The 17,961-nt window shown below is 39.8% G+C and overlaps 1 protein-coding gene across 1 annotated transcript in view; it reads left to right on the forward strand.

The window, feature by feature from the left end:
• csmd2 (CUB and Sushi multiple domains 2) overlaps positions 1-17,961 on the forward strand; it is a 2,031,293-nt gene that overhangs the window by 1,957,192 nt on the left and 56,140 nt on the right. Inside the window, exons 58-60 of the mRNA XM_063033882.1 lie at positions 7,859-8,035; positions 9,433-9,612; positions 15,116-15,289. Coding sequence (XP_062889952.1) covers positions 7,859-8,035; positions 9,433-9,612; positions 15,116-15,289 — 531 coding nt within the window. The remainder of the gene's footprint in view (positions 1-7,858; positions 8,036-9,432; positions 9,613-15,115; positions 15,290-17,961) is intronic.

Raw genomic sequence — 17,961 nt, forward strand, 5'->3', positions numbered from 1 at the left:
ACCTGTGATAAGACCCATTGAATATTTTTCTCCAAGACACATGTTTAGGAAAGAAATTCATTTTTGGTTACAACTCAGATGAGCAGAACCAAAGCTGCAGGATGAAGCCAAATAGTGAATGATGCTCTCACACCCGTATATTGTAAGTGACCAAGGGCAAAGCAGTAACAGAAAAGATCCATTTCCCTTTGTGGAGAGGGAGAGCCTTAAACTAATGGGTAGAAGGATTAGAGGGGACTTGAGAGAGAAAAGAAATAATTCAGTGAGTGATGGGGACAACTGTCGAGAAGATGTACAACTTAGTGGTTGAAAGGATAATGGAGGCAGCAGCCCTCTTTTAATTCAGCTTTTTAAAATTTGTTTGAAATACTCCAGTTCCATCGGCTGCGTAAGTCTAGTGAAGACAATTTCCAGCGCCGTTAAATGCGTGAGATTGAGGTGTGAGCCCACCCCGAAACCTCTGCTTGTGTGGATGCTGCATGATTTGTTACCGTTACAAATAAGTGCCACAAAATACTTATACTTTATACTTTATTGTCGCCAAACAATTGATACTAGAATGTACAATGATCACAGCAATATTTGATTCTGCGGTTCCCGCTCCCTAAATTACAAATCGATAGTAAATATTAAAAATTTACATTTATAAATCATAAATAGAATAATGGAAAGTAAGGTTGTGCAAAAAAAAACCGAGAGGCAGGTCTGGATATTTGGAGGGTACAGCCCAGCTCCGGGTCAGGATCCGTTCAGCAGTCTTAACACAATTGGAAAGAAGCTGTTCCCAAATCCGGCCGTACGAGTCTTCAAGCTCCTGAGCCTTCTCCCGGAGGGAAGAGGGACAAAAGTCTGTTGGCCGGGTCTGTCGTGTCCTTGATTATCCTGGCAGCACTGCTCCAACAGCGTGCGGTGTAAAGTGAGTCCAAGGACGGAAGATTGGTTTGTGTGATGTGCTGCGCCGTGTTCACGATCTTCTGCAGCTTCTTCAGACAGACAGTACACCGCATACAATTAAAAGATTTAGCTTTATAATTCTTAATTAGACTAAAGGGTTAGTAAAGAAAGAGCATCAAAGGAAAAGGGCCCATTTTAATGAAACTGTCTAATGTGCACAAGTTGGAGCTCACAGTTTCACCTTTGCCGATCCTGCTTCGATCTCACCCCAGGCTTCATCGAAACATGGCCCCACTCCGGGTCGAATCCTACAACCTCTTCTCTCCAGCTTCTTCTCTCTTCTTCCCCTTAACAAAAGCCCCAAGCCCAAGCTTAATGTCCCTCACCAGAGAAACCAGAGAAACCTCCCCTTAATCCAGCCATCCTAATTGGATGGCACACAATTCTCCTATCTCTTATCTTCAACAGTAACCCAATCAAGCAGCTTGCAGAGAACAGCACAAAAATCAAATACAGAAAAGCATAACAGTAAAAAATTATGAGCCAGGGCATTACATGTTCATTTATGGGATGTGGGCATCGCCAGCTAAGCCAGCATTTATTGTCCATCCCTAGTTGCCCTTGAGAAGGTGGTGATGAGCTGACTTCTTGAACTACTGCAGTCCCTGAGGTGTATGTACATCCTCAGTGCTTTTAGGGAGGGAACTCCATGATCTTGACCCAGCGGCAATGAAGGTACGGTGATGTGTTTCCAAGTCAGGATAGTGAGTGACTTGGAGGGGGATTTCCAAATGGTGGTGTTCCCGAGGATCTGCTGTTCTAGTCCTTCTAGATAGTAGTGATCATGGGTCTAGAAGGTGCTGCCTTAGGAACGCTGGTGTGTTGCTGCAGTGCATCTTGTAGATAGTACACACTGCTGCAACTGTTGGTCCAAGATGCAGGGATTGGATGTTTGTAGAAGGGGTGCCAATCAAGTGAGATGCCTTGTATTGGATTGTGTCAAGCTTCTTGAGTGTTGATGGAGCTGCACTCATCCAGGAGAGTGGAGAGTATTCCATTACACTCCTGACCTGAGCCTTGTAGATGGTGGACAGGCTTCGGGGAGTCAGGAGGTGAGTTACACACCACAGGATTCCTAGCCTTTGACCTGCTTTAGTAGCCACAATACCCAGATGAAGATTTGAAATGTTATAACCTGCAGGACTATGGGACAAAAACTGGAAAACAGAGTTTAATTAAATTCCATTTTTGAGCAGAATGGGATGGATAGTCTCTTTCTGCCATAATATCCTAAGACACTCTGAATTTCTTTCTAAAGGAGCCTCATCATCCCCAGGGAAAATCAAATGCCTTCCTTCCTTGTAATGGAAAACAAATGTGCATTACCTCCAGATGTGATCCCGCCAAAGCCACACATCATTGTGTCCAAGGTCACATCCTGACCAGGACTGCATTAAAACAGAGAAACTGTTCAAAATATGACATTTTCAGCGAAAGCAATGAAGTTAGTACAGGTTTCCAAATAATTTTAAGCATTTACTTATTTGGATACCTGTCTGCTTGGTTTATGTAAACTCCTGACACTGTGCTTGAGATTTTAGGGTTAAATCCCTCTAAAGACATTCATATTTGTTTAACTTAAGCACACATGTTATAGTCAGTAAGTTAATTTTTAAGCATTCACTTACATAATGGGGGTGGCATGGTAGCATAGTACAGTACCAGCTTTGCAGTACCAGCAAACGGGTTTAATTCTTCGCTGTCTGTAAGGAGTTTGCATGTTCTCCCCATGACCGCATGAGTTGGCTCCGAGCGCTCCCATTTTCCTATCACAGCTCAAAGATATACCGGTTGGTAGGTTAATTGATCATTGTAAATTGTCCCGTGATTAGGTTAGGATTAAATTGGGGGATTAAATCAGGGGATTTCATGCTGTATCGCAACAAATAAAACTTAAATAAATAAAAATAGCAAAACTTCTTCACACAGAAAGTGGTGAATCTGTGGAATTCTCTGCCACAGGAAACAGTTGAGGCCAGTTCATTGGCTATATTTATTTAGATATGGCCCTTGTGGCTAAAGGGATCAGGGGGTATGGAGGGAAGGCTGGTGCAGGGTTCTGAGTTAGATGATCAGCCATGATCATACTGAATGGCGGTGCAGGCTCGAAGGGCCGAATGGCCTACTCCTGCACCTATTTTCTATGTTTCTATATTAGTCTTTTACATTTTTCTCCCCATATTCTCCTTCCATTAAAAAAAGTGTGAAATGACTCAAAGATTTACAAGAATTTTCCCAAGCATACCCTTGTAAAGGTGTCCCAAAGAAGGGTCTTGGCCAGAAACATAGCATTTTGTGTCTGGCCCTTCTAAAGATGATAACGTGAACTGTAATGACAGAATTTGATTAAAACCCAGTGACTGCTCCCTCTTTCCCATAGCAAACAAGAATCACATGGATCATGTCGAAGTTCAAAAGTTCAAAGTTCAAGTACATTTATTATCAAAGTATGTATACATTATACAACCTTGAGATTCATCTATACAGGCAGCCACAAAACAAGAAACCCAAAGGACCCATTTGAAAATCCTCCCCTCCAAGATGTATTTGGCATCTTCTGTAAAGAGTAACTCAACATTCTTATCTCTAAAAAGAAATCCATAATAATTTAAATTAGATTTTTTTAATCATTCCCATAGATTGATTACCTGCTCCACTGCAGTTATAAACAATATACTTCCCTTAAGCTACATGCAGCTGGTTCTCCAACCTCCCGGGCCCTGTTTAACAACACAATCTACCAATATCTTTCATGTAAATTCATTAGTATTGTGCTGGAAATATGAATGTTTGAATATTTTTGAGGGCAACAGCAGTCTGGAGATGTGGGAACACCTCCAAGAAATGTGTGAAGACTGAGGTAATATGGTAGTTGGGGGAAATCTGTCAAAAACTGCAGTGTTTGTAAAGAGATTAGAAATATCACCCGATCCATGAAAGCCCACTTTTAGCTGTGGAGGGAGTTAACAAGTATACAGTATGAAATCAGGGACTGGAGGTGATTTATTTTGAAGCTGTTACTGAAGAAGTCAATTTATAATTGCTGCATATTTCTCAGTTCTGCCTCTCCCTTCACTCTTGGCAATAATTTCCTAGCCACCTTCTCCATGAACCAAACTGCTTGGTAACGTGTTGTAATATCTTTCCTGAGGTTAGCCTTGAACTAAATCATCATCATCATTATGTGCCGTGTTATACATTGTGGACAATTATGTTTTTGACCATGATTGTTCTTGGCAAATCTTTCTACAGAAGTCATTTGCTATTGCCTTCTTCTTCTGGGTAGTGCCTTTACAGGACGGTTGATCCCTGCCGTTATCAATACTCTTCAGATATTGTTGGCCTGGCGTCAGCTGGGACATAACCAGGACTTGTACAGCTGCTCATTGGACCATCCACCGCCTGCTCCCATGGCTTCAGGTCACCCTGATTTTGGTGGGGGGACTAAGCAGGTGCTACACCTTGCTCAAGAGGGATCTGCAGGATCAGGAGGAAAAGAGCACCTTACACCTCCTTTTTTTGAGACATATCTCTACCCCGCCACTCTAAGTAATTTCTAAACAACTAAATGACCGCTGTGTAACAACCTGTTTCTGCCTTTGGAAAATGGGGAAGAACTGCAAAGGGTAGGGATGGCTGTGGTGATAGGGAACACAGAATGGGAATGACCACTAGTATGAACTAATGTGGAAAAATTAAGGATCAGTAAGGTTGATGAAGTAATTAGTGGAAATAAGGAATGGAATCTTTTTCAGTGTCCTAATATACACAAAATCAAATCACAATTTTAAAGTTTTGCAAAAAGTTGCAAACATTAAGCAAAACTGAAGGTAGATATAAAAAGAATGATTACACAGGCTCGGGAGTTAATAGAAATTCTACCCTGATTCGGGCTGGTGATCACTGTACTTGTTGCGGAGCCCTTGAAATGAATTTTCCATATGGAAAATGGGATATTAGCATTATGATAGCACACACAAAATGCTCAAGGGACTCAGCAAGTCAGGCAGTATCTGTGAAGAGGAATAAAGAGTCAGCATTTCAGACGGAGACCAAAATGTTACTCTGGATTTCCAGCATCTCTAGTGTTTATCAGCATTACTGAAGTCCCATATCCTGAACTACACAAAAGAACATGGAAACAGAAGGACTATACCATTCTAGGCAGCATCTCTAGGAAGAGGTACAGTCAAAGTTTCGGGCTGAGTCCTGACGAGAGGTCTCTACCTGCTGCGTTCACCAGCAACTTTTATGTGTGTTGCTTGAAATTCCAGCATCTGCAGATTTCCTCGTGTTTGCGACTATACCATTCTATTTATATTAATATTCTGACATTATTTCATATAAAATAATTACCATAACAGAATAATTTGCATGTTGTAGTGTATTTTTAGCTCATGCAAGAGTTCTCAAACTATAATGTACTCGCCCTGCATCTGTGTGGATGATTATACTTTACAGATGACCAATGTATTATGGCTTTTGGTAATAGAATTTTGCTTTTACACAATTCATAAGTGACTATCCAAAATTTTGCGATACAGAATAAAACTCTCTCTTGCAGGACTGGTATGGAGAAAAAGTAAATAAATCAACACAAATTATTCTTTTTCAACTCACATTCCTTGAAGCATTTGCAGATGATACGCCTTCATCTGACTGAAAATTACAATACGAATAACTTTCTAGGAACACAACCATCCTATAATGTGGGGTTCAGCTGCAGTTCTTCAAATTCAAGAGGAAATTTTAAAAGGCAATTTGTATAAATAGCGTTGTGTTTCTCACTGTCCAACTCCTGTACTGTGCCCAGTCTGCACTGTACTTGTACCTCTTTGATTTTACACTTCATCTACTGTACTGCACGTTGTCACTACCCTTGCCATTCTTGCTTTCTGCCACGGACCCTGCCCCTTTACTTATACTTCACATTTGTTACCCACTGATCTCATCATTGTACTGTATTAACCATCACTGTGACACTCCTCCATGTCTTCCTTTTTTTTTGCGATTAAACGATTAAGCTTTGTAATTTTTACTTTGACTATGTAGTTAGTAAAGAAACAAAATAAAAGGAAAAAAAATGGCCTAATCTTATTAACAGTCTGTTGCGCAAAGTTGGAGCTCACTAATAAGTCGATCGTTCACCATCGACCTCCTCCGATCGTCGCTGCCCTTCGGACTCTCGCTCCGAGTCCACTCCGAATGTTTGGCGGTCTACCAAATCTTTCCATTCATGTCTTCTCGCCTCATTTCTTCCCAGCAAAAGCCCACAAAATTCTCCTTCCTGATTCACGAGACAGAGCAACAAAATCCTGATTGGCTAACATGCATAACCACAGTCCTGTCATCTCTAGCCATAACCCAAACATTGCTGCTACAGAGAAACCGTTACCTCAGCAGTGAACATTAGAGAGAAGCTATTTCATTAGCCTTAGCAGTGAAACATTACAGAGAAGCCATTACAGCGTGTTACATACATCTTTGGAACGCGAGAGGAAACCAGAGAACCCAAAGGAAATCCATGCGGTCACAGCGAGAATGTAGAGACCCCTTGCAGACAGCAGCAGAACTGAACCCCGATTTTAAAGCTGGCACTTTAAATTGTTGTGCTAACCACTATGTCCCAGGCTAATAACAAAACAGTACTGATACAACAGAAGAACAGATGAAACAGGAGAGGAGACCAGTTGGCCCTCTGATCCTCCTCACAATTTAATAAGATCATGGCTGATCTAATCTTGACCTCAACATTTTCCCATTCTGTTTCCTTATCTCTCAACCCTTTTGCAGTTGAAATGTTTCAATATCTGACTTGGATGTTTTTAATGACTCTGTCTCCACCACACTCCAGAACAGAGAATCCCAATAACTCTCTTTATGAAGACACTCCTTCTTACCACCACTTGGAATGGGGAGGCTTTACTTTTGGAACATTCCTAATTCTAGACGCCCTTACCAATGGGAAACATCCACCAAGTCAATCCCCCTCACCACATTATATATTTCTGATTGTAATTAGTCTGAAAGAATGAGGAAAGATTGCATTTTAAAAAGCAGCAGGTATGTCAATATTGTCAGAGCAGCTTGAAACACTTTCTCTGTTATAGCTCACTGTGCCTGCTCACAGGAAAATGCAATGGAAACACTAGAGCACAAGGCGTGTTTTCAGTTCACTTTCTTTAATCCAAACATCTCAATTCCAAGATACTTCATCATAGTTTAACTTGAATTCGCTTATTGCAACACAAAAAGTATCAGTCTTATTCAATGGGAAATGCTCAGTTTGGGAGCGAGAGCCGCATCGTACTTCAACATGATACGTCTGTATATGCTGGCAATCCAAAGCAACCCATACAAAGTGCTGGAGGAACTCAGTAGGTCAGGCAGCATCTGTGGAAATGAATAGATAGTCGACATTTTGGGCTGAGATCCTTCTTCAGGACTGAGAACGAAGGGAAGGGAATAAAAAAGGTTGGGGGGAGAGAAAGGTAGCTGGCTTAAAGGGTGTTAGGTGTAGCCAAGTGGGTGGGAAAGGTCAAGGGCTGGAGAAGAAGGAATATGATAGAAGAGAAGCGTGGATACTGCACATCTTATTCTGAATGAAAAAGACCATTGGATAAACAAAAATTATGATTACAAGACCTGGGAGGTAATGAAGCATATTATAATTGTATATTGTGCCGAGGTGAACATGTATATACATCAGTCAGCTGAGAAAAGGGGAATAGGAGCAAACAATGTATTAGTTTACATCAAACTGAAGTAAGTAGCTATTGCTGTCCTTTCCAATTAATCATTTGAACTTTCAGACCAATACTAAAGAATTTGTCAGCTGGCCTATGATTGCCAATAGAAAATATTTGGAATCCATTCCATGTAATTTTCTTCTTACCATTCACAGCTGTCTCCTGTGGAAACCCTGGAACACCGAACAACGCCAGGATAGTCTATAGCAACAGGCTGGATTTTTCGAGTTCTATTACCTATGCCTGTCGGGAAGGCTACTATTCAACTGGTTTGTTGACCAGGCACTGTACAATGAATGGTACCTGGACCAGTGTCCCTCCACAATGCATAGGTCAGTTTCTTTTCTACATCTATTTCAGATCCAGTAGCAGTTGCTATGGTGCAAAATTAGTTTTGCTGGGTGACATTTTACATACTGTATGTAACATGTTGCATCTATAAGCACATTGTCTTGTCAGAGTTAAAGCACAGACAGCGTATATGACGTTCAGCAGAGAAAGCTTTTGCTCTAGCTGCCATCTTGGAAGGAATGATGTCATGGCTGGCCAAAACTTTTATAGCGTCTGGGAAATGAAAAATAGATTCTTAAATGACACAGCTCAGCTTGATATATTATAATCTTCAACCCAGGAGGAAGAAATCATTGGTCAAACAGAGTATTTTTGTCTGTACAGGATGGTAAATGTTTACAGGTAAGCTTCAGTAAACTGAATTGTGTTTTTCCAGAAATTCTAATATTGAAGGTTCTCAAATCTCAGCACTATATTGTCCAACAAGCCTTGGTTATAATTTATTTTCCTCTTTTGTTTAAACATAGTACTTTTTATTCTTCCTTTTCCCAATATTTTATTTTTACTTCTTGTAAAGCATGAGAAGAAAACACTGGGAATACATTTCTCATTTATCATTTTCTGAAGGAGTTTGCTGAAAGCACTGAGTATTTTCTCTTCCAATTGATTTTCTGGGTCTTCTCATCACATTTTTAAAACTTTAAATGCTTGTCTAATTTTTCCTTTTTTTTTCAATTACTAGCTTAGTGCCGGCAGAGGGGAGGGTGTGCAGAATGAAATAGATTCTGAAGATTTTGAATTATCTCATTAAGATCTCCGGTCTTCCACAAGCTCTTAGGAAACAGATCAAGTTGCGACTCTTAGTTATAATATGCAAAAAATCTTTAAAAGTATGGTAGCGCAGTGCTGAGCACAACTCTTTAAGTACAGGCAACCCGGGTTGAATTCCCGCAACCGCCTGTAAGGAGATTATACGTTCTCTTCATGACTGAGTGGCTTTCCTCCCACGGTCCAAAGACATACCGGTTAGCAGTTAATCGGTCATTATAAATTGTCCTGTGATTAGTTTAGGATTAAATTGGGAGACTGCTGAACGGTGCAGCTGGAAGGGCCGATTCCATGCTGTATCTCAATAAATAAATAAGGTATCTCTACCTTCGGCCTCGCTGCAGAGGTATTATTGATTTTTTTTTTCTGTTATAACTCATAGTAATTTTGTGTCTTGCACTGTACTGCTGCAGCAAAACAACAAGTATCATGACATATGCCAGTGGTAATATTCCTGATTCTATTTCTGATTCTGATAAGGACTTCACTGTGTGACAATACATGTGAAGGTCATTGGTATATAGCAGCTAGAACAATACTACTTTAATACAGTGTAAAACAGCATAGACATGAAGAATTTATTGGGTATTATTGGATCTTTCCCTTACAGTGATTAATTGTGGTGATCCTGGATTGCCAGCAAATGGGATCAGACTGGGCAATGACTTCACCTACAATAAAACAGTAGTATTTCAGTGCGTGCCTGGCTACACGATGGATTCCATGAAGCATTCTGCCCTCACATGCACCAAAGACAGAAGCTGGAATGGAAGTAGGCCAATCTGCAGACGTAAGTCAATCAATTACAATGATATGCAAGGTAGAGTTGATGTTAATTGATTTGTGATTCTTTTTCTGTGTTTTAATAAAATCATCCATTATATATTTTGCTTCCACACTGAACTGTCCCCTTTAATTGTCTCAAGTTTTTTTTATATATTATATGTTGCATACAAATTGTTTCAGCTCTAACTCTAATTAACAAACTGTTGGCATGTTGGGTTTTTGACCAAGGGACTTAAGTTGGACAGCCAAGATTATTTTCCATTGTTAAATGAGAGAGAATCTGAATGATCATTCTGAATCTACCTGCTTCATTCATTATTTTATTTATGTTGAAAAGTGAATAACATGAACAGAGGAGGCAGAAACAAAATTGGAGAAAACTGTTTAAATGAAAAAAAAACTGATTTTATGTTCCATAGAAGAAAAATGTGAGATGCTTGGGTTGCTTCTAGTCTGGTGTTAGTTACTGAGCAAAAGAATCACTTCCTCATGTGCCCATTGAACATATCTAGATGCTATCATTTCACACCAGACCCTGACATTACTCTCACAGTTGCTTCAGTCTTTCACTTAACTCATGTAACAATCAATATAAATACACCTGTTAAAACTGATCTATTGTGAATAAGTATGAAGTATGTGACCTTAATCAGAATTTTCATTATAGAAGAACCTTTTTTAATTCTAGTAAAGGATATTTTGGGAAAATTTGAGTGGTGATAACAAAAGATTTATTACCTAACATTTTTAATTTACAAACATGTACCATGGTAAGTCAGGTGATGTCCTGTTAGCAGTCCATCATAGGAAAAGACCGCCCCTCCATTGAGCATATTTACAAAGAGGGGTACCACAAAGACAAAGTAACCATTGTCAAGGAGCACCACCAACCAGGCCATGCTCCCTACTCGTTGATGCCACTGGGAAGGGGCTATAGGAGACTTAGATCCTGAACCACCAGATTCAGGAATATTTATTACTCTTCAACCATCAGGCTCCTAAACCAATGCTAATAATTTCACTCGCCTCAGATCTGAACTAATTCCACAGCCTATGAACTTACTGTCATGGACTCATGTTCTCAGTATTATTTAATTTACTTGCTTATTTATTATTATTTTGCTTTTGTATTTGTGCTGTTTCTCTTCTTTTGCGCATTGGTTGATTGTCAGTCTTTGTGTGTAGTTCTTCATTGACTCTATTGTATTTATTTGTCCTACTGTGAATGCCTGCAAGAAAATGACTGTTGATACATACGTACTTTGATAATAAATTTACTTTGAACTTAACACCCTCTTTCCAAAGACATTGATTCAAATTCCATTAAAGTGGAGGGGAGGGATATTTAATTACAGTTAAAATTTAAAAATAGTAGTCTAAGGATTGAGGAGCAGGCAAGTGTAGAATATTTTTATATAAATCATCCTTTTGTCTTGGGGAGGAAAACGGCTAACCCTGCTCAGTCAGCTTTATATGTGTCTTACAACCCACAAGGTTCGATGATTCAATTATTCAAGTTAATGTCAGATAATATATGTAGCATACAACCTGAAAATCTTACTCTTCACAAACATCCACGGAACAGAGAAAAAACTGAAAACCCCAAAGAATGAATGACAAAAAAAATGTTAGAACCCCAAAGCCCCACTCCCCCATCCCATGCACATACAGCAGCAAAGCATCAACCGTCCACTCCCCCTCCCCGCACTTATTCCAGCAAAAACGCATCAGCCCCCCTCACCTCACTCCACCCACCATGAAAGTAATAGCAAGGCCCCCAGAGACCATGATCTAGAGTCCATCATAAACTACTGTCCATCCCAACACTTCGACATCTCTACAAGCCCTCTCTCTTACTAATGAGGGAGAGGTATCGCTTCTGCTCACTAATCTCAATGTCACAGTTTTTAGCACCATATATTTCAAATTTCTCCTGACTCGAGAATCAGCAGACTCTCTTTCACCATCGAGAGAGAGGTCACTTAAGTGCAGAGGCCTCTGACTGCTACTCCCACTGTCTCGATGTTTCAATCTCCCATTGAAATGGCCAGTTAGCAACTCAGCTCAACAGCATTTGCAAGGGGGTAGTAAGAGCTACCTTTACCTACAATGCACACATTCTTTGAAAATAATAAATACAATTCATATCCTGCCACTTTTGGCCTATTTTTCATATTTGTTCACAGGATATGGATGTGGAGATCATGCTGAAACCACAAAGAAGAATAATTAGGCCACAGCTAGAATATTACCAATCCAGTCACTGTACGACAGGAAGTATGTGGTAGCATGAGAGGGAATGAAATAAAGATCCAGGAAGATGTTCAGAGAGATTCAGATGTAGCAATGAAGAAAGTACCATCAGTGTGAGGTAACACACATCAAAGTTGCTGGTGAACGCAGCAGGCCAAGCAGCATCTATAGGAAGAGGCGCAGTCGACTTTTCAGGCCGAGACCCTTCGTCAGGACTGACTTCGTCTGTTGCTGCTTGGCCTGCTGCGTTCACCAGCAACTTTGATGTGTGTTGCTTGAATTTCCAGCATCTGCAGAATTCCTGTTGTTCAGTGTGAGGTAGATTCTTTCGATAGATTCCTTCAAAACATAACATACATAAGGGGGGGTTTATTTGAACCATATAAAATCACAAGATTCTCGAGAAGGAAAGAAGGAATCTATTTCCCATGGAAGAAATATCAGTAACTAGGGGAAATGGTAGAATGATTGGAGTGTAGTTGAGAAAATTGCTCTGTACCTAAGAAAGTTCAAAGTTGAAAGTAAAATTATTATCTAAGTACACATTCTACCTTGAGATTCATTTTCTTGCAGCTGTTTACAGTATCATCATTATGTGCTGTGTCGTATGCCTTGAGCAAACATGGTCTTTCCGTGACCATGATTATTCTTGGAAATTTTTTCTGCAGAAGGTGTTTGCCGTTGCCTTCTTCTGGGCAGTGTCTTCACAAGAGGGGTGACCCCAGCCACTGTTAATACTCTTCAGAGATTGTCTGCCTGGCATCAGTGCTCGCATAACCAGGATTTGTGATATGCACCAGATGCTCATACGACCATCTGCCACCTGCTCTCATGCCTTCACGTGACCCTGATCAGGGGTCGAAGCAGGTGCTACACCTTGCCCAAGGGTGACCTGCAGGCTAGCAGAGGGAAGGAGATCATTATATCTTCTTTGGTGAAGATAATAGTTCATGGAAAGCTATATAGAATGGCAAACTCCCCATGTGCAAAAGAGGACAAATCTTGCCAATAATACATATTTTTAAAAGAAGTAAGTAAGTAATGCTGAGAACATGAGTTTGTTGGATCCTTGAAAGTGAGTCTATAGGTTATGCAGTCAGTTCAGCATGAAGGTGAATGAGGGTGAATAATGTAAGAAATAGTAGGGTCTGGAACTAACTACTTGGAAGGATGGTGGAGCTGAAAACAAGTCCATGGTTTAAGAAATAGACAGTCGAATTGACCTAAATCACCCCATCTGTGGCCAGTGTGAACATTGTGGCCAAACTGGCCTCCTGTGTTATAATTCATTTAATGAATTATAGAATTTTAAGTTCCTCCGCCTCTCTGGTGTAATTCATATTTGAGCATTTGGTGATGCGATTACTGTTTCTGGGCTGCCCAAGTTTTGAACTTCAGAAATACCTCCACAGAGCTTCTGTTTCCTTTCCTTTAGGACCCTCTTAAAACCTACCTTTGACCAATTATCTAGTTCTCTGAGTTTCTGTGGCTCAGTGTCAAATATTGTTGGCTCACACTCTTACAACGTGCCTTGGGATTTGTTTTTTACTTTGCAAGAAGTACAATAAAAATGCATACTCTTTTTCTTTGAGACAAGATTTCTGAGAGGTATAAGTTCAGAATGCTGCTGTGAAATATAAATAAATGTGTTAAATCCACTGTTTGATCATTACTTTGTTATTGGCAAGAAATCTAACAAACGTGGCCAACTAATTGATAACCAGGATTTGGCTTATTGAATTGCATTGAACTATTTAGTGTTCTTTTAATTATCTTTGAGCATGTGCTGCAGTCAAATGAAATTTACATTTTAATGGATTCACTTCATCAGCAAATGCTACATCAGATCATTTTGCCCTGAGCGATTTTATGATCAACATCTGTTGTGCTTTTGCAGAGCCTTTTTTTAAAATCCATTTTCTGTATTGATGAGGATGTTGCACAAGAAACAAATTGTCGGGTACTTTTATTCAGTAGTAATCTTTGTTTTTCCATATGTTTCATCCTTTGATTATTTGTGAGAAAGAATCAACACCGTTTTCCAATTTATGTTGACAGTGACCAGCTCTGGCTCTGACCAATAGTTTATAATGCTGAGTGGCCAGGTGGCCAGATTAATTGGCCATTGAGAATATTAAGTCGGACATGAACAATTAGGCAGATAGGTTAAGGAATGAGTTTCCCTTTAATGCATATCGATTCGTAAGCTTTGAAAAATTAAATGATGTGAGTGGGACAGGTACTCATCTTGCAAGTTTTCTGTGAATGTGAGATTTATTTTTCTAAGCCAGACTAATGATCACCCTTAATAGCATCTGACTATCAGTCAAAAGACTAAGTATAAAAGCGAAGTTCAATTTTGTGTAGTTTAGTGTGCTTTATCCTCTGTGGCAAAATAATGCCCTGAAGGAGCATTTAGTGCTAAGACACTGGGGTAGACGTCTGTCTTTGATGCAAAGCACAAAATAATTGCTGGTGAAAGGATTGTTCATTTTTGTCCCCTCTCAATATTCTGTTCCACCATATATGTTTAACACTAGCAGTAAAAGATGAATTTCGACCCCAGTTAGTCATAGAAATTCGAACAATAAAGAAGAGTATATTAAAGAACATAGAACATAAAAAACTACAGAAGAGGGACAGGCTCTTTGGCTCATGATGACTTCATTGTACATGATGCCAAATGAAACTTATCCCTCCTGCCTGTACAAGATCCACATCCCTCTATTCCCTTGTATGCTTTTGTTGCTCTCTATAAACCTTATTGTGGCCACTAACATATCAACTTCCATTGCCACCGCTGGCATGAACAACTCTCTGTGTAATAAAACTTACCCCACACATCTGCTTTATACTCTCCCCTCTCACCTTAAAGCTAGGCCCTCTCATATTCGACATTTCCATCTTAGGAAAAACATACTGGCTGCCTTACCTACCTAAACCACTCATAGTTTTATGATCTTCCATCAGTAGTTCCAAATTTTTTAAATTAAGTTATCAACACGATTCCCATTTTTGTCCATTTGCCAAATAGAGTAGTATAATTTAAATTAAAATAGCCCATTTGAAAGTCCATGATTTTTCCTTTTTGTGCCAGAGTTAAGTTCTCATCCAAAGCACATCATTTCTTGGAAATCATTCTCCTTCACTGCTGTTTTAACTGTGAAGTGAATGGCTGACAGTGGAGTGAGATTGGCTGCAATTATTGTTGTACTGGAGCTGTTGGATTTCTCATCATCTCTGTCCTTTTGCAGCTATCAAATGCCAACCTCCCCCTAGAGTCCTCAATGGAATGGCTGTGGGATCAGACTTCAGCTGGGGAGCCAGCATCAGCTATGCCTGCTCTGAAGGATACCAGCTCTCTCTACCCGCTGTGCTTACCTGTGAGGGGAATGGGACATGGAATGGGGAAGTTCCGCAGTGCTTTCGTAAGTATGTCCAGGCATGTGGAGCTTCACTCATGTATCATATCAAGGAACTCAACACAATAAATAGATGAATGAACTGATAAAACAAATTGGTTCATTCATAAAAATCAAGGTGCATTTTGATGAATGTTTAATGCTTATTATATGAAAAATCTCTACCAGGAAAAATTTATTTTAGTACTTGGAATCTCCTTCAATCAGGCAAATAAATATTGAAGATGAATTAATATTTTAAAAATAACCAGGAATCACAGAGCAGCTTACAACTAAAACATTGTAGTTAATGTTCTAATATAGGAATTATAATAACCAGTTTGCTTGTGCCAAGGTAACACAAATAGAAAGGTCCCATAAAAAGATTACAAATACGTTGTATTACCAGTTTGATATGTTAAGATGAAAGATCAAGTGAATGAATCTCCAGGTTAAATCATCACATTTTATTTCCTTGATGTTGAGTGAGAAACTAATGTTGGCTAGTTTTCGAATCTTTGATGATGTGAATAGACAAGGAGACACACAGCTTAATGGCTAATCTATAACACTTCCAACGTAAACACTTTCAGAACATCACTAATACATTTAAAAACTATTTGTTCAAATCCACGCATGAGATTTGAACTCACAACTTTGTGCTTCGAAGAAATAAATCTTTCTATTGAAGCACATGCTGCCTGATTTTCACATTTCACTTTCTTATTTGTGCTTGTTGGGGTCTAATCATTAATGTTGCCCCAATTTTCCCTCACACCACCACCCCCCAAACTTACTCTCTTAATTTCTGAGCCACTCAGCTCCTTGAGTCCTTCCAGCATCTTTAATCACTGACAAAATAAAATGTATCATAGGTGGTGACTAGGCTATATTCAGAATAAAGTGAGGCCCTGTACATAACGACTCAAATGGGCTTCTGACAGATCATGCTATCAAAGGTGTGTAGATCTAAAATGTGCAGTGGAGGGTATATTAACTTGTTGCATCAAAGCTTGGTATGGAAATACCAACGCCCTTAAATAGAAAAGCTGACAAAAAGTAGTGGATACAGCCCAGTCCATCATAGGTAAAGCCCTCCCCACCAATGAGCACATCTACATGGAGCGCTATCATAGGAAAGCAGCATCCATCATCAAGAACTCCCACTATCCAGTTCATGTTCTCTTCTTGCTGCTGCCATCAGGAAGAAGGTACCGGAGCCTCAGGACTTGCACCACCAGTTTCCGGAACCGTAACTACCCCTCAACCATCAGGGTTTTGAACCAAAGGGGATAACTTCACTCAACTTCACTTGCCCCATCATTGAAATGTTCACATAACCTATGGACTTTCTCTCGAGGATTCTGCAACTCATTTTCTTGATATTTATTGCTTATTTATTTGTTATTATTATTTTGAGTTTTTTTCTCTCATTTTGAATTTGCAAGTTTGTTGTCTTTTGCATATTTGTTATTTGTCCATCCTGTTGGAGGTGGTCTTTCATTGATTCTATTGTGTTTCTCATATCTACTGTGTATGCCTGTAAGAAAAAGAATCTCAGGCCCATATTGTGACATCAAGTCAAATTGTTTAATTATCATTTAAAACATACATAGATACAGCTGAATGAGGCAGTGTTCCTCTGAGTCCAAGGTGCAAAGCATTCAAAATAGCAAGTAACATGATTCAAAACAGCGAGCAAAGAAGCGTATTCACTCGAAATAAAACATATATATAGTCCAAGATCTTGAGCGACAATGTCGGCAATCAATGGTGCAGTTTGCTGGCTCTGTGCAGGCCATGCAATCCAGCCTGTTATTCCACCGCTCCAACATCGGAGGGCAGCACTGATCAGAGTGGCCAGGACCCTGCCGAGAGTGGTGCACGTTGTAACGCTTCCGCATCTTCTAAATAGTCTGCAATAGCAGGCAAGCCCGAGGTTTGACGTCTAATCTTCACTACAACTAAGGCTACACAGCTCTCATGTTGTCTGTCCCACCATCAGACGAGGGAAACAGGCCTGCTGAAGCTTACATTAATACTGTCCAACAAAGTCTTGCGATCGTAAGTGAAATGTCTGAGACAATCTCCCACGGTTACACTGCACCAACTTCAATGCTTCTGAAAAGCAGGCAGCAACATGTTCTGCAGTCTGGCCAGCTCCTCTGTATCCAGACTGGCTTCTCCGTCATCCCAACGGGCTCCTCTGATATTCTGATATCCCGACGGGCTCCTCCGATATCCCGACCAGCTCCTTCTCCAACATCCCAGCTGGGCCCTTGGACTCCTAAGCCAGCTCTGCTGCCGACACCAGTCCTGCTACCCTGAACAATGAGCAGCTCACTAATGGAGTAGCCCTGTGGTACCCAAAGTTCTTGGAGTAGAATTGTCCTAGACAATTTGTAAAAAAATTTGTAAAATGTGTAAAAAAACACATTTTACAAAGAAAATTAGCATCTTTGATTCATAAGCACCGCCATGTTACCAGAAGATCAAAAACATATGCATACTTTGATAATAATTTTACTTTGAAGTTTAAACTTTGAAGCTTTGATATTTAAGTATAAAACATTTAAGTATTCATGATAATAAGCCTACTAACATGTTTCCATTTAGAAATTAAAATGTGATCAGTTTTTAACTTAAATTTTTTCACCTTCAGGAATATCTAAGTTTACTGTCCGATAACAATAGTTGAA

This window comes from Mobula hypostoma, chromosome 26 (assembly GCF_963921235.1).
Source record: "Mobula hypostoma chromosome 26, sMobHyp1.1, whole genome shotgun sequence".
NCBI classification, from domain to species: Eukaryota; Metazoa; Chordata; class Chondrichthyes; order Myliobatiformes; family Myliobatidae; genus Mobula; species Mobula hypostoma.